The sequence below is a fragment of the Epinephelus moara genome, chromosome 20 (genome assembly GCF_006386435.1).
Source record: "Epinephelus moara isolate mb chromosome 20, YSFRI_EMoa_1.0, whole genome shotgun sequence".
NCBI classification, from domain to species: Eukaryota; Metazoa; Chordata; class Actinopteri; order Perciformes; family Serranidae; genus Epinephelus; species Epinephelus moara.
The window spans coordinates 21,107,985-21,125,465 of NC_065525.1; the positions used below are offsets into that span (position 1 = coordinate 21,107,985).

Consider the following 17,481-nt stretch of genomic DNA (forward strand, 5'->3'; position numbering starts at 1 on the left):
AAACATGACTTTTTTGGTCCAGTGTAAAAAGGTAAGATGCTCTACATGCTGCAAATGATGAAAAAAATTAAACACTTTCTTGAGTGGAATATGGAAAAAACTATGGATGTATAGTCTCATAAATGTATCTGTTTAGTTTACCTTGAAAAACTTGTTAATATGCTGTTGTGGTAAATGTATGAGTGGTGTTGGATCTGCTCTCCTCATGTGTGACTTTATTTTAAGAGGCATTCTGTAGATTATTTTTAAAAACTAGATGTTACCAGTTGAGATTTTACACTGCAGTGTCAGATAAAAAGCTCCTATACGAGGGGTGACTGAAAAGTTTTGAGCCTAGCCCAGACAATGGTTAGCTAGGCAAGCCAAATGATATTTTTAATGATCTAAAACCTCTCCTTATTATAATTAACCATATTCATATTTTGAACTGTTTGTTTTATCTTTGCGGATTCTTGAAGTGAATAGTGGTCAGTGATTTGTTGAAAAAGGAGAAATTGGACTGTCTGGCTGTGATCAAATATCTTCATCTCAAAGAAATGTCACCATCTGAAATCCACCAAGTTGTGCTCAATACTTTACATGACAGTGCCCCTGCATATGCCACAGTCAAACGCTGGGTACAAGAATTCAAACGTGGCAGGGAGTGTGTAGGGTCCCAACCTGAAGAGTGTGTTGCCATTAAGGGGGGTTACAGTATGTTGAAGAGTACAAGCACTGAAAAGTCTGTACATTGGTTTGTTTCATGAGGCTTTAAACTTTTCAGTCACCCCTCATATCTTCTATATCCTCCATGTCTCCTCCCAAAATGTTAGCATTTTGAAAGATTGATTTAAAATATTTTAATACTTATTAAGGCCTTATTTTTAGATTAATGAATTCAATGTCCCTAGGAACTTTTTTAGGATCCAGGGGAACCTAGTTTGACGCAGGGTGTCTGCAGCTCCTTAAAGGGCCTTAAAAGTCATTAAATAGTCTTAAATTTGAATTTGTGAGGTCTTAACTACTGCAAACATCACATCTTATTTCATGTATACACCTTTTTGTGAGAATGAGTGAAGCCTCTCTATGTAAAAATCCACATTTATGTAACAAATCTTAAAAAAAAACAAAAAAAAAAACAGTAATACTGCCATTTTACTCCATACTTGCACTTGTTTGCAAAATGTAAATCAATGCTTAAGTACATAAAATATGATATGTCCAAAAATCTGTCCTAAATTTGGTTAAAAGGTGTCTTGAAGGGTCAGCATTACATTTGACTGTCTGATACCTGTAGACACCCTGTGAGGGACATCTGAAGACATTACCATGGACACATTTTTCACATTGTTTTTGGATCATTTTTAGACCTAACAATTAACTTAAAAACAAACAACATATTAACTAAAAATGAAATTAGTATTGGTTGCAACCCTAAGAAGACTTAACCACAAACAATGTTAAACATCAATGAAAGGTCCACATCAAGTTGAAAGTGGATTTTATTTTACAAATCAGCTTCATATTTTAAACAATCAATTACACACAGGCACACTTGTGGAACAATTTAAAACCCTTCTCGTCTTTTCACAGTCTTCATCAGCCGACCCGCACACCTACACAGGTCTGTCTCTTACTGTGGCTGATGAGGCCTCTTCTCAGCTACAGGTTGATTCGAGCAATACTGGAGTTTCCTGAGGTCACCAAACAACATGAAAGACTCCGAATCACACGTTAAATCTGTTAAAACATCTTGTAGCTGTCAGTCACACATAGCCACGAGCACAGGTCTAATTAGCCAAACTAAGTGAAAACACCTGTGTGGGTGTAGCGTGGGAGCTGTAACACCAGGTACCGTCTTTTTAATGAAGTCAGATCCACGCTAACGATGTGAATAATTAGTGCTCAGACTGCTGCTCAGTCCTCCTGGTGCAGCTTTCCAGTGAAAGTGACAGATGATTAGTGGAGGTATTGATTATGATCCTTCACAGACGGATTAACGGTCATATATGAATCTTACACCCACCCAATAAAAACTTTAAAAATGATACAAATATTTACACATTCTTGAACAAAGCGGGGATGTACTCTGTAACAAAACGACTTGTAAACATGTTTACAGCGTCTGGTGGCTGTCTCGTGATAGGCAGAGATGGTGAGTTGACAGGCAGCTGCAGCTGAGTTGCAGGGACTCTCATTGTTGGACGTCATCCACTGTGGGAATTGAGGTTTCACTGTTGGGCTGCTCCTGAGAGAGACGAACAGAAAACTGTGTGGGTTACAGTAAGAAAATGAGGTAAAACAGCCTTGAGCTACATTTCAATTAAACAGAGTAGTATCTATAAAGGTTAAAGGTCATGTTATTGGCTTACCTTCAGATGTCTGTAGACTCCCATCTGGAAACGGCAGCAAATAACATCAACCAAGAATCCTACTGCACCGTGGAGCATGCCTGCAGGACAGAAATAAATACCAACATACTGCAGCTGCTGATGCTCGTGAGGGTTGATATGAGGTGAAACTAACTCATCTGTTTGCTTTCACTCATATCTGCTGAAACTTTCACTGCATCCACACAGTGTTTATCTACCACAGCGCACCGAAAACAACCTATCAGAGTGGAGGAGTCTCTAAAGCAGCTGTCAATCATTGCCCATGAACTATGATCAGACTGTCAAACCAGGCAGCACTGATCTGATATGAATACAGATTCTGTTACTGCATTGCTTTTATCTTGTCTCAAACATTAACAGAAACATAGGGACTTGGGTTGGGAACCGGAGGGTCACTGGTTCAAGTATATATAGCGACAGTTTCAGCAAAAATGACAAGATATTTTTACAAAAGTGACCAACTATAGCGTCAAAGTTGCATCTGGCCCGCTGTGTTTCTGTGTGTGTATCTACCTGTTGTAGAGAAGATGCCTCCGATGATGCCACACAGTCTGACAAGAAACTGCCAGAGAGGCATGTGCTGCTCGGTGACTTTGACCATCAGAGAGCTGATATCGTATTTCATAAAGATCCCTGAGACTCCGTGGCTGCCTGCAGCATGGTTAATCACTCGTTCCTGCAGAGCGTGAAGAGGAAGACAAATACATTCACCATAACGATACACAGCACACGACACAAATATACATACGTGTGCAAAATGTAAACCTACCCGCTCAGTGACTGAGTACTGATGTGTTTCCGCAGACACCTTGTAGGTGTTCAGTTTGGTGGGCACAATAGTGATGAAGTACTGGAACATGTGGTTAGCTGGAGAGGACATCCAAAAATATGTTAGCTCAGTGAAAGGGGTGTAAATTAAGATCATAATAGATTGTTTGACATTGACAATGCAGACGTACATTCAGGAGAGATTTTCTCCGTGCCGTCCAGAGGGCTGATGATCCCGGGAACCACCTCTCCAAAGGACAGGTGGTCGATCCGGTGAGAGAAATTATAACCTGTGACACAAATCAAAAATTATTAGTGATTGCAACTGCTTTATTTCATGTGTCACAAAAGTTTTGCCAAAAAGACAATGAACTCACTGTCATGGCTGACGAGAGCAGCCAGATGGGCGTGGCCTCTGGGATGTGGGATGGACCTGTGCAGGGATGAAAAGTCAGCCTCTGCAAAATGTTTGACTCTAAGTTTTACAGCCGTGTAGATACATACTTGCCAACAGTGACGTGGAAGTTTCCTGCCACCTTGTTGACGTACAGGTGTCCATGTATCCTGCAGGCGGTAAGGGTGCTGGGATTGTTCTCACTGTGGAGCAACACAATGAGGAAGGAATTCATTTATCACAATGTATACGAGGTTTTAGAACTACCTTGATCATATTTTCAACCATCTCTCAGCTCCAAAGAGAGAAGGACTTCTTATATTGATGACTGTGTACCTTTGAGACATAACAGGAGGAGCTTCTTTTATTGCAGCCTTGAAGATTACATCCTGCAGAGCGTGCTCCACTCTCAGACGCTCCTGGATGTGCTGAAGTGTCCTGACAGTGAGGGACAGAACAATTAAAGACACAAGACTCACTCTGGCAGACACAAAAACTAATTCAAGGAGTGAGACATCATTTTACACTTGAGAAAAAAGGTTTCAACATGTTATTCAGCTCGTTTGCCTTCTATAAATCAGGTAAAATGTACTATCTGCTATGCTACCAGCAGTCTGCTAAAGTATAAATACTGTATGAACACCTGAGACTAATGTTTGCCACTAAATGACACTGAATTTCAAATGTAATGTAAATGACACAGCTAAATAATGCTGAATGCCTGATTAAAATGCCACTGTATTCCTTTAGGGAAGTGTTGATGTCAAAAGTTTTATTTATATTCCAAGTTAAAGGTGACTCTTTAAAGTGCTACATCAGCTACACTTCTCTAAAGCTGAACTTGGGAGAATATTCCTGAACCTAAACCCTGTATGTGACGCGTGTAAACAGACCCAGCGACCATGTATCACATGTTCTGGTCTTGCTTAAACTTGTCCCTTTCTGGTTATCCTTCTTTGTCACCATTTCCAAGACAAATGGCTGTAATATGTAATATTATGCCTTCTCCTGTAACTGCTAATTTTTTTTCCATCTCCTTGCTCATTTACAGAATCCATCCATCCACCCATTTTCATCTACTAATCCGGGGCCAGGTCACGGGGGCAGCAGGCCAAGCAAAGCACCCCAGACATCCCTCTCCCCAGCGACACTTTCCAGCTCCTCCTGGGGGACCTCAAGGCTTTCCCAGGCCAGACAAGATATGTAATCCCTCTAGTGTGTTTTGGGTCTACCCCGGGGCCTCCCACTGGTGGGACCGGTATGGGGACATTTACAGGATGCTGTTGCCTTTTCCTACCTATTAGCTGGACGCTCAATTCTGTTTAAATGGAAGGATATAACACCCCTGTCACACAGACAATGGATCACAGATGTCATGCAGAATATCAAGCTGGAACAAATCAGATGCACCCTCAACAGCTCCATGAAAATATTTAATAAAACCTGGCACCCATTATTAAACTATGTGGATAGTCTACCTGGCCTGGAACTATGAATTTATATGGTCAAAGCGACAGTGACAGCATTCAAGGAGCCAGACTTTGGTGTCAGTTCTATTGGGGTCAATAGGGCGGACACTGAAAATCACACTTCAACCCATTACATCTTTGTTGTTTCAACTTTGACTGAAAAAGCCTTCCACCAGATTTAAAAACGCACATTATGTGATCCTTACCAACATTTTTATGGTAATATGCGAGTTAGTTTTCCTGATTATAGGTCTCCAAACAGATCACGGCTCTGTCCAGCAGAGGCTGAGATGCAGCTGTTAGGAGAGCCATGATCTGTTTGGAGACCTATAATTAGGAAAACTAAACTAAAACTTAGATTAAAAGACATCAATAATTTTTATTCTGTTGGAAGGATTTTTCAGCCAAAGTTAAATCAATAAATATATGATGGGTTATAGTGTGATTTGCAGTGTCCGCCCCATTGAATCCACTAGAATTGGCACCAAAGTCTGGCTCCTGTCACTATGGCTGCGACCATTTCCTCTTACATAATTTCCTTTACCTCTACAGGTGGTCTATCCAATACATACTTAAATACACTATGATATGTTTTGTTTTATGATCTGTCTGTTTCTCTTTCTTTTCTTTCCATTTTCCTTTATATTTCTGTATATATTTGTACCTTGAGATGATAACTTATGTTAAGGTCTTATCTGATAAATAGAAAACTCCCATAAAAAGTGTTAAGCAAAAAGAATCTTGAATCTTACATTTGCCATAGTCTTTGCTCTGGAGAGAGTTCAAAGTTGACCTAAAATGAGACAAAACACGACTGTCAGACGAGCATGAATGAATTCTTTCTTTCTTTTCTTATTCCATATCCACAATATAGTAAATAACCTGCACATAGAGTGCACTCATACTCACTGGTTCATACTTTAAGCCATCAGAAGCAACCATGTTCTCTGCTAGATCCAGGACATCTGCACCTATATCTGTAATCACATTAAAAACATCCATCACACCTTTCTCCACCCAACATGAATGCGTGTTTTTTGCAGAGCTGAAATACAAACACACTGTTTTGTACTTACATTGGCATCTCATGGCCACTGTGATGTCTACATTTATCCTCAGCTTACTGTAAGTGAAGAGCAGATGTAGTAAGGACACACACTCAGCCAGGACACAGGACTGAAGCACAATAACGACAGCTTCTTTAAGTGTTACCTGCTGAAGTCTTTGTCCACCTCATACTCATACTTCATCCAGGTGTCTCTGTAAACGAAGAACTCCAGGAAGGCGAGGGCGGCCATGAGAGTGAAGGCTATCAGAGACACTGCAGAGAGTAGCAACACGATGAGTCACAGTTAAATTAAGATTATGTGTGAAATATTTAAAGGTTGCATGTGGCTGTGTAGTGTGTGTGGTTACCTGTCCCTCCGCTGGCTGAGGACTCCACATAGCTCTCGGGAACTTTGGGGAAAGCGTCCAACTCCTTCACCAGACCCAGAGCCTTCTTCCTGGTCAGCCTCCTCATCTTGGGAGCAGCGGGGCTGTAGCTTCAGGTGACTCCCTCATAAAGTGGATGTTTCCCAGCAGCTGGTTACCTTCACTTGTTTAATGGGACCACCGCTGAGAGATGAGTAATGTTCAGTTTGTCCTCAGCGGTTCTTCTTCTCTGTGCTGACGTTGAACATGACAGCTGTTAGCAACGGTAATGCTAGCTAGCTAACTAACTTAGCCGGCTAAAACATGGCTACGGGCGGCTGGTCTGAGTGAAAGAGAAACCGTTAATGTACCGTCAGCTCAGTCCACGGTTAAAACGCTTCTTTTTACTGTGAAACATCAAGAAGTTTCACGTACAGGGAGTAAGTTACCTGTGGTAGGTGTGTTATGGAGTAGTTAGCTAGCTGTGGTGTCGTTGGTTTGACCCCATTGTCTGAATAATAACTGCCGACATTTGGACTCAGCGCCCTCTGGCGGTTGATGTCGTCAACCGTCGATGCGTTACAGGTTACAAATGTACATTTCATAGTGTATTACATGGTTTAAAACGGTTCAAATTATAAAAATAAGACTCGTAACTATCGATTTGTCGTAGTTTACTATCATATATGAGGATTTCGGTGTTATCTAATGTAAAACTAGCAAGTAAAAGCCTTTTATCTAGCCACAACAACTGGGTTACTAACTGGGTAAAGCAAGCACCTGCCTCATGATCCCCCAAAGCCTCAAGCTGTCTGTGTATTACTAATGATATCATCAAGAAATTAAGCTAACTAGATTATCGTTTTCTTTTTTGTTTGTTTGTTTGCTAATAACTAGTGTTGGGAAGTTACTTTGAAAGCATAGCTCTGCAAGCTACCAATTACTTAACACTGGAAGAAGTTGAACTAAAGCAAAACTAACCTAGGGAGAAATCTAGTAGTTTAACTAAAGCTAATCTACTTAGAAAAGTAGTTCAAACTACTTTGTAAAAAAAAAAATATTAAATTGGCAATGTACATATGATATGAAATTATACCAAAAAATAATACAAAGAAGTCACATGCCCATATAAAATGACACTTGATTGAATTTATTGCAAAACATGTGCACTTGGTTACAGGTGGTACATAAACCAAAAAATAAAACACCCCACTTTTCATGGGAGACTGAAGGAATGTCAGCTTTGGTTTTGTATACAACATCCATCAGTCAGACACCTGCTTTACAGAAACTTTAGCCCAGGTGGTGGTATTGCACCAAGCAGGATTACTCAATCAGCCAGGTAACTTCTAAAATAGCATGCAACAACTTTTCTGAGCATTAATAGCTATAAATACATTAGACTAGTTGTCAGAGGGGTTTCAATTAGAATAGAGAAGCAATGGTAAAATACAAATAAAAAAAATCATTCCTCACCTTTTTTGGCTCAATATCGTATGTAGTTTCAGTACTTAACTACAGGAAAAATGGCAAAAAAAAAATGAAGAAACTAGAAATACTTCCTCGTGGTTGTATGCCTCCATGCACCACTCAAGTGTCTCTTACTGTTTACATCCATGTCTCATCAGCACAGTTTCAAGGTGGGCACCCAAGATTTGTGTCACCGATTCAGTATCTGACCAAATGTCTCCCCCTCTGTTCCTGAGATATGTCATGGAGTCATGGCCAAAAATGTGTTTTATGCAGAATATTATATCATGGTGAAGTTGACCTTTGACTTTTTGTATATAGGATGTCATCACTTCATCATTATAACCTGTTAGACATTTGTGTGAAGTTTTGTCAGAATTTGTGTAATAATTCTTGAGTTATGGCCAAAAACATGTTATGTGAGGTCACACTGACCTTTGACCACCAAATTCTGATCAGTTTGAAGAAATTTCCTCAAGGCGTGCTTGAAATACTGGGTTCACAAGAATGGGACAGACAGCCCAAAAACATAATGCCTCAGGCCATGGCTATCACTGGCACGGAGGCATAAAATGTAATTTAATCACTTGAATCACGATGCAAAAATTAATGTAGTTGAACTACCAGCAAGCTTCTGCAAAATGTAGTTTCACTACTATTTTATTTACATGTAGTTCACTACTCCCTAACACTGCTAATAACCACTGAGGTGCAGCTTCTACTCAATGTCGAGGCCCCATCTCATGGAGAGGCCCTTATGTCAAAATGTAGTTTTACTACCTTAAATACCGTAAATGGTATTATGTATATACATGGCTTTGAGAATAGATTAAAATAGGATGCTCCCCAGGGTGTAGACACTGTAAAGGTGAGTAAAGTCAGGCACAAGAGTAGCACCCAGCACCTGACCTTGTGTTTACCTGGCGGTTAAAGATGTGGCATGTGTACGACCCCTTATTCTTTTAGCATATTCAGAAGGCCCCTATTGTACTGTGTCAATTCTGAATCAGACGTCAACATACTACATAAAACCTGAGCAGATAATCGCTCTCTATAAAGGTGTCATGTTGATTTTCTGGTGACGACCTCAGACTGAATGCTTAGAGTTTTACTATAGTTTTTCTGGACTTTTAAGTCTTTTCAATTTTGTTGAAATTTTAACTTTAGACGCCCATATTTCCAAAGAAAGTTACAATTAATCATGTTACCACAAACCAACTGCCACACAGTGATGGGCTTTTGTGTACTATGGTACCAGAGCAGTTTTCAGCATTACCCCACTGGTGTTTTGACCCTGACCTTACTTATTACCTAGTTACCTACATTTTGAAAGGGCCTACACCTGCCTAAATCTTACTGGTCCTTTAACCTGAGTGTTGCATGGTTGTGCATGTGCAGTGGTTAGCACTGTCACCTGACAGCAAGAGTGTTCCACGTTCGAACCCCAGGGTAGGGGAACCCTTCTGTGTGGAGTTTGCATGTTCTCCCTATGCCAGAGTGGGTTTTCTCTGGGTTCTGCAGCTTCCTCCATCAGTCCAAAGACATCCAGGTTAGGTTAATTAGCAGCTTTAAATGGCCCGTAGGTGTGAATGTGAGTGTGAATGGTTGTCTGCCTCTATGTGTCAGCCCTGGACAGGATTAGCGCTTAGGAACAATGAATGAATTTACAGACTATAAAGACAAACTCAGTTTAGAAAATGTAAAAACAGAGCTGTAACTTGTACTTTAAAAAAAAAAAAAAAAAAAGGGGTAACCATTTGTCATAGATATTGTCTGTATACATGAGACAAAAACAACTTTCAAGACACACTTAAAGGGAAAATTCACTGCATAAATGAATTTATGTAATGACATTGATTTTGGACAGTAGAGTCAATACAATTATTGTTATTGTTGTTATTATGAACACTACTACATGATACTCTGTGTCTCTACTTTTCAAGGAGATTTTTTTAATCAACAGATAAAAACTGAGATTTAAAAATATGACATAACAAATGAAGCACATTTTAAGATGGACTTTCCCTTTTACACCAAAACTGTTCTCTTTATTGGAGAGCAAGGAGTGTTTGGATCCTTGACTCACAAAGCGTAACAAAGAGCCTCTGCCCAGCTCATGTGTCCTTGAATAGTTTGCTGAATCACTGACAAACGTATCCCTGGCTTCTCTGTGACGAAGGCAGCAAACGTAGAGAAAAATTTTTGGCAGAGATCTGTAAAGCATTAGCATAAAGGCTGCTGAAAACATTCATGGATGCATTAACAAACATGTTTCCTGGCTTCAGCAGGGGCCCATATAATAACAACAGTATGATGATAACAACAGTGGCAACTACTGCAAACCTTAACTACTATTATTCAGGTTGAGAATATCATTAATTAATAATCTTTCAAGTAATCATGAGAGATTTCTTCCTTCAGTCAGGTGTACATCTCTTCAGACAACAACAAAATTATATATGCTTATAACCACATAATGAGTGAGAACAGTTCAGGTTGACATCAGTACTATAGATTTACATCTACAGTGAGACACTAAACAGCTTCAAGTATTATCTGCATTATTTTAGTGCTGTGCAGGCATAGGACACCTGGAGAGTAAGCATGCCAACAAAAATCCAGCGTCCTCAGACAGTTCAAAGCCACATTTAACATCAAGGTTGTGACGCTCTTCCAAACAGATTAATGACTGGAGAAGTCCGCAGATATTGCAGAGGCCAACACAAACCTAAATATACAAAATGACCTCCTGCTAAAATAGTTTTAAGGTTGAAGCTCGAGAGGCTGTAATCCATCCACTGCTTGCTCTATTCTGCAGGTACAGAGTCCGGACCCTCGTCCTGTAGGACAGCTGTCTCTAGGACATCAGAGGTGGGCGTGTCAGGCGCCTCTTGGGACAGATCTTCAGAGCATCTGCTCACAGTGGGTGAGATCACATCTGGACTTGTGTCACAGGACTCTGTGCTCTGCTCTGACATGGCTGTTCTAATTGTTGTGGCAGCGCTGGGGGGAACTGGGTCAAACTCGTCATCATCGTCCTCCAGGATCGGTGATTCATGGATATCTGCCAGAAAAACAAAGATATTTTAGACATGCTGATTTGGGGAATTGTCTGTGGTTATAAAAGGATGAATGGAAAGAAATGCCAACTCACTGCTGAAAGCTTCAGGGTACTGCTTGGAAATCTTTCCTTTTAGTGTCCTGAAGAGGCAGAGGAGGCCAGTAATTAGAGGCTGTATGTGTGTGTTAGAGCTGGGTCAATTCTGGCAAATTAAAAAGTTTCCTACATCTGCTAACTGTGCAGACAAGATCAGGGTGCTAAATCCAACTCTTAACATTCGTAATAAGCAGTATGACAATGTGACCAATATAAAATTATGTTTATAAACTGACCAACAGAGCCACTAGTGTTCGACAGGCCGTGCCAGTTTACTACAGAGCCAAGCAGTGGTAACATAGAGGAGATCAAATTCAGAAGAGGTGAAAAGGGGACAAGTGGCACATGTTGTGTTTTTTTAAAGTTTGTGTTTTTTGGGGTGACAAGATGAGACATTTTGGAGTACAGTCTCAAGAAAACTAAAACTGCCCTGATATAACAACATTTTTAATTTGTTCACATGAGGAATTATCTACATTTTACCTTATTATTTCACTACAAAAACCTATATAGCCTACAGTGACAGCTGGCTGGAGGAAGATTGCCTGGGAGCTGAAAGGTTCTGGTAAATGACAATCGCTAATAACACGCTAGGCTACTTGCTGTTGGCTGTACTGTTGGGTTATGGTTATGCCTCCAGTCTGATCTTGAGCGCACAGCTGATTTTCAGGTGGTTTGATCACATGAGGTAACAGAAGTACATATTTAATGGATTCAGTGTGGACAGAGAGCTCTAATGCAACGTGACAGTCTGACGCTGTCATTATGTTCCACTCAGGAGCAGCTTCTGAGTTAAGTGCAACACCTAGTGAAATTTGGTTTAGTGATCCAGTCCAGTGTTTGGCTTAATATCAAACCAGTTTGAAATTTTTTACACCAGCCCAACCCTAGTGTGCGTGTGTGTCTGTCTGTGTGTGCGTGTGTTTGCACTGTGGAGGGCAGTGACTTACCTGATCCTCCTAAAGACACTGTCCAGATCTTTCTTCATCTCCACCAGGGTGCGAGTGTGGAGTACGAAGCGCTCGTTCATCTGCTGCAGTCGCACGTTAGACAGCCCGTTGAAGTTGATCAACATCTCATTGGTTTTCTCAAAGCGGTCGAGCCTGTTTTTCCACAATAATTCAGCGAAGCAACAGTTACCTTCAGATGCCACTTTACAAAGAGCAGGGCAGATGTCAGCATCATTGACCTACGCCGAACAGCACACCCATTATATATTAACTATTTTTAATAGTTGCAGAAAAGCCATATGAAGCTTAACAGACTAGTCACACCATGACACTCACATGTGTCTCTGAGCTTGGATGATGGCGTTCACATCCTCTGAGTTGACCATGCTCAGCATCCTGTTACAGAACACACCAGATGCTGTGGGCTCCACCATGATGAAGGTCAAGGTGAAGAAGCTGCAGATATGAACTTTCTTTTAGAAATGCAAGTAGTATCATGTTATATTTTCAATCAGGGCTGGGCAATATATCAGTCTATTAATATCAGACTAGGTATCGCCTTGGATTTTTAACATTGTGTTGTATTTTCCTGGTTTTAAAGGCAGTATTACAGCAAAGTGATGAAATTTTCTGAGCTTACCAGACTGTTCAAGCTGCTCTATTATTTGCCTTTACCCACTTGGTCATTATATCCACATTTGTCAGTATTTTATGAAAGCACCAATAGCCAATAAAATACTGCTGCAATATCAATATAGAAGTATTTGGTCAAAGTATTGTGATAGTTTTAATGTTTCCATATCGCCCAGCCCTATCACAACACAAGCACTGAAACCAGGAGCCCATTAAGAAGCTAACACAGTCAGTTATTCAGTGCAGATACAGCTAACGTTATATTCACCACCGTAAATACACGTATCATCCTCTACAGGGGCAGTCAATGTTTCACTGTGATATTTTAATGAAGCATATTTAACGATGAATAACTTTAGTAACCGAGTCCTGTGTTAGCAGGCTGCTGGACGAATCTTTGATTAGCTTGTTAGCTGTTGAGCCAATCTGACGAGCGAAGCAACAAAAATCACATTAGCTACCTCAGCTCCCTCGGTGGATGTTTGTGTCGACCTCTGGCTGTTTGAATAGCAGACTTAAAATGACATCTGCAGCCTAAAGGTGCTTCTGACAGCTGGCTGTAATACAAAAACAAAGCACTTCCGGGTTTTGTTTAAACTTCCTGTCATAGGACCTCTGTTTCCGGTGCTTTTTTTTTTTTTTTTCATTTTTCTTCCTTTTTTTTCTTTATTTAAAACTGCGCAATTTACAGGTGTACATTATTAACGCATCTAATCTGGTTATATCATCGTTTTTTAGTGGAAGAATTATATAATAAAAAATAGAAAAGTGTTTGACGTTACAAACCTGTACATGAATGAATAGCAGTAAAAAAGAAAAAAATATTAAAACAATTGTATACGATAAGACTGAAACAAATTAAAAAGCATATGATTCTTAGTGCATGCTATGTTACCTATAATAAATAATGTTTTTGTCCCCTTACTACTCAAATACAAACAATTATTATAGGTAACTGAAAATACACTGACATTATCACACAACAAAAATAGCCTCTGGGATATGTTAACCTTGATTTATGAAAGTGGATCATCCCATGGAGGCACTTAAGTTTTACAGCACTATCCAAAAAACATCAGTCTGCGGTAAATGTCAAGAGGCTGCTTCCATTATCAGCCCAGAAAAAGCATTAACATAATACAGCAATATTTCTTCAGAGACAGGGGGCATAAAAACAGGCAGATCAGTTTTCCAAAGTTATCAATGGGGTGCTTTGAATGTATTTGAACTGTACTGGACAGAGAATGGACAGACTATAATACTGCAATAGTTAACAAGTTGCTTGGTGTGTACAGGAATTGGTCCTTTTTAGTGTTGTCAAAAAATACTGATTTATTAATGCATATTGATTCTGAATATTTGAAACACTTTCAATACCCACTCTCAGCAGTATTGATGCAACAGTACCAGCTGTGCTTTCCCACTCTCTCTTATTGTTAATGTTGAGGCTAATACAGTCATTTTGCTGCTCTCTGCTACTAACCAAGAAAAGACAAGCTGTAGTCTTCATGTTACAGCATATATTTTTTTAATTTTATGCCCTCAATGTCAATTTTTCCACGTGATATTGCAAATGTTAACGAATATCAATATTTTCAGGGTATTGTATCAAAGTTTCAAATTCCAGTATTCTGGCAACACTAATCCTTGTGCATATTTTGTGTCTGAATCATTCTCATAATCGTATTTTTCTTATTTTTAAAAAATCATAAGGTTGCTGTGCATTTCCTGTAATCTCTTGGTTATAATCAGTGTATTTCTGCAAAAAATCAAAAGCCTAAATAGGAGAGGAACTAGAATTACATTCATGTCTGTAAAAACATGGATGCTTCACACACATCTTCCCCCCAGCTGCACAGAAGATCTATACAGTCAGCACAGTTTAAAGGTGAACACCCAAGATTAGTGTCACCAGGTCAGTATCTGACCAAGTGTCTCTCCTCTTCTGTTCCCGAGTTATGGCGTTGAGTAATGGCCAGAATATTATGATGTCAGTGAAGCTGATCTTTTGGATACAAAATGTCATCACTTTGTCATTTTTTATTAAACATTTGAGTGAAATTTTGTCATAATTAGCCTATGAAGTCTTGAGTTATGCCCAAAAACATGTTTTTGTGAAGTCAGTCACTTTGACCTGTGACCTGTGACCACCAAAATCTAATCCGTTCATCCTTGAGTAGAGGGGATGTTTGTGCCAAATTTGAAGAAATTCTCTCAAGGTGTTCCTGAGATATTGCATTCAGAAGAATGGGACGGGCGTATGAACAACCCAAAAACATAATATGAAATAAAAACTTAGTGCTACCCTGAAAGTTTAGGAACTTACAGTTCTTTGTCTCAAAATCTCAAGCAAAGTTATTTGCACTGTGCACTTTGCACTTGCACTATAGTAAAGAAGTAGTGTGAGGTACATGTGAAGAAAAAATTCTCCCTTTTTAAATCTAGTGTGTGTCAGTCTTATAATTCATCAAACTCTGATGGAAAGACAGATGAGATGGTTTGCAGGCTCTTGTATTACATTATCTTAAATCATACATTAATACTTACTTACTTATATGATACGTCACTGCCATGAAAGTATTTTTTTGTTTGTTGAGGAAATAAAGTAAATCATCATAAATCTAACTCTATGTTTAGCTGGATTTGGATCATCCTGCTGAGCTTTTTTATCCACCTACCCACAAGGCTTAGGTGGTATTACAGTATTATGGTAGAGATCCGGATGATATTATTTTCAATACCGTCAAAATACAGATGTGCCTCCGTCTGTTAACTTGACATTAAGATGCTGTATTGATACTGTATATAGTGCACAGCACACACCACCAGAGGTCAGTCTCTGCTTGTGGAACAGGCAGCTGAGCTGTGAGAGATGGTGACTGTAAATAGTGGGAATAATGTTTAAAGAGTAGTAAAAAAAGAAAAATGCTTCTGCCCCTGTTTGAAAGTATTGCTAAATACAACTTTATATCAAGCTGAATTCATCCAACTACAAAAGTAGTTAATTGGCCACATGATTTTATTCAACACATTATCTCTGTTTATCTCTGCCAATGATGTGACGGTATCCGCAGTGTCAACAAGTGTCATTGGGCACTCCAATGCAAAATGAGTGCTTATTTTCCATCTATCATATGAGCCTGAAGCATTTAAACCCTGCAAGACTTGTCTAAGTAGGCAAATTGCATGTTAGAATTGTAGGCTAGACAGTGACATACATGTCTGAATGACTTCTACCACCAGTAGTTTTGACACAAATACCGTCATATATTGTATACCCAGGTGAAATGTCAGGAAGGTATAAAAACGTAGATACCACCCGAGCCTACTACCCACCTTATACCAATAAATTCACAAACTCGTTACTTCCAGAAAACTCACAAAATTACTTTTATTAAGGGACAAGTAAAAAAAGTACATGATGTATAAAAAATACAAAACCGCTTTGTCTAACTTGTAAGCTACGTAAATGCATAGCAACAGTACATGCAAGTCTAGAGTTAGGTATCCTACAATTCTGTAACATTTCTTAAGCTACAGGCTAAAAGGGGAAAAAGTACAGTTTGGTTGCAATCTATCATTCGTTTCAGTCTACATGATACAGATCCAAAGTGATGGTACAGAATAAGTTAGGTTGCACGCAACTGAACTGATGAGTAAATAAATACTTAACAACATTTCACAAATATTGACAACCAGTAATTCAACGCAACGTTAAACAAAGTCTGCGTGAGAATTACATTCGATTTCTGAAGTACAAAACCGTTCTATGTATAAGCTAAAGATGAAAAGAATTCATAGTATTACACGTCTAAGCGGGGGATGCAGTGATACAAATAAATATGAAATAAATAAATAATGAAACCCATAATAAGAGCCCTGCGGCTCGCCCAACCCCGTATGTACATAACACACCCTCTGCTCCCGACAACAACATCACATGTATGAAATTTCATATTAGTGTTTAGAATACCATAAACATACATACAAATGACCTCGGACAAGCACAAGTGTCCATAGAAAACCTGCTTAGATTTGACATTGGGTGAATTTCAATGTGCTTTGGCTTTCGTTTGATAAATAAAGTAATATTAGGCTATATATCACAACAGTGGTATATAAGAGGCAATGGCATAGAATTTCAACTTGTATAAAGTCTTTTACCTATTCTGACCCGGGAATGAGGGAAATCACTGATGCTGATATTGCTGAATGACTATAGATAGGTTGAGTGTTTCGCTGTTGCTGCTGTGTTGTGTGGTATTGTTATGCAAAGACATTTCTATTTTTCCTTTTTCTTTTTTTTCTTACATATAAAAATAAGTTAAAACTTCAGAGAAATGGATCCAAAAAAATAAAAGTAAGATTTACAGCTTATATAAGGCCATGCAATTTTTAGTAGACTCATGCATCAGATCATTAGGTCTCTTGGATGAGTGGGCTTGCCATTCATGCAAAATGCACTATGTGTTGCTGAGGCCACAATAAATATAGCTACTGTCCCTTTGTGTTCCTTAATACCGATCCAGAATTAACACTAGCGCTGTCTGTGACACATAATTAAGGCTGGTGTATTTGCTGTTGAAGCTGTGAATAGGCCATTTCAATGGGACCCACACACGTATTTGCGCACGGAGACAGTCTACAAACACAAACTCTTTGAGAGGAATGGATGTCAATGTGAATAGAGACAAACACAAGGGCGACTGTACAGGTCTGTGCTCTGTCAATGTAAAGTGTCATTCATTCCAAAACGAGATATCCACCATTTCAAAAAGAGATATCTACTCTGAACAAACAAAGTAATGCCTTTATATTAGTCATCTTAACATATATGCTTATAAAAGATCCACAT

General features: G+C 39.2%; 2 protein-coding genes across 2 annotated transcripts; both read right to left on the reverse strand.

The window, feature by feature from the left end:
• Nucleotides 1–1,463: 1,463 nt before the first annotated feature.
• On the reverse strand, nt 1,464–6,942 carry LOC126407657 (endoplasmic reticulum-Golgi intermediate compartment protein 2-like). The gene is made up of 13 exons (XM_050072752.1): nt 6,420–6,942; nt 6,216–6,324; nt 6,080–6,126; nt 5,913–5,980; nt 5,756–5,796; nt 3,871–3,972; nt 3,645–3,737; nt 3,518–3,573; nt 3,332–3,430; nt 3,142–3,239; nt 2,886–3,048; nt 2,352–2,431; nt 1,464–2,227 (listed from the first exon to the last, which is right to left on the reverse strand). Exons 1-13 carry the CDS (start codon nt 6,523–6,525, stop codon nt 2,174–2,176), a joined length of 1,116 nt encoding a protein of 371 aa, XP_049928709.1. The 5' UTR covers nt 6,526–6,942; the 3' UTR covers nt 1,464–2,173.
• A 2,758-nt stretch (nt 6,943–9,700) lies between these two features.
• kxd1 (KxDL motif containing 1) lies at nt 9,701–13,243 on the reverse strand. The gene is made up of 5 exons (XM_050072755.1): nt 13,088–13,243; nt 12,330–12,449; nt 11,994–12,146; nt 11,041–11,087; nt 9,701–10,950 (listed from the first exon to the last, which is right to left on the reverse strand). The coding sequence occupies exons 2-5, from the start codon at nt 12,425–12,427 to the stop codon at nt 10,694–10,696; spliced, it is 555 nt and encodes a 184-aa protein (XP_049928712.1). The 5' UTR covers nt 12,428–12,449; nt 13,088–13,243; the 3' UTR covers nt 9,701–10,693.
• Between the last annotated feature and the right edge of the window lie 4,238 nt (nt 13,244–17,481).

Coding starts and splice junctions, on each gene's coding strand:
- LOC126407657 (XM_050072752.1), bottom strand. CDS start 6,525: ATGAGGAGGCTGACCAGGAAGAAGGCTCTGGGTCTGGTGAAGGAGTTG. Junction 5,981..6,079: donor AGTGGCCATGAGATGCCAAT/GTAAGTACAAAA, acceptor ATGTGATTACAG/ATATAGGTGCAGATGTCCTG. Junction 3,049..3,141: donor AGTACTCAGTCACTGAGCGG/GTAGGTTTACAT, acceptor CACGCTCTGCAG/GAACGAGTGATTAACCATGC.
- kxd1 (XM_050072755.1), bottom strand. CDS start 12,427: ATGGTGGAGCCCACAGCATCTGGTGTGTTCTGTAACAGGATGCTGAGC. Junction 11,088..11,993: donor AGTGTCTTTAGGAGGATCAG/GTAAGTCACTGC, acceptor CTGCCTCTTCAG/GACACTAAAAGGAAAGATTT. Junction 10,951..11,040: donor GTACCCTGAAGCTTTCAGCA/GTGAGTTGGCAT, acceptor TTTTTCTGGCAG/ATATCCATGAATCACCGATC.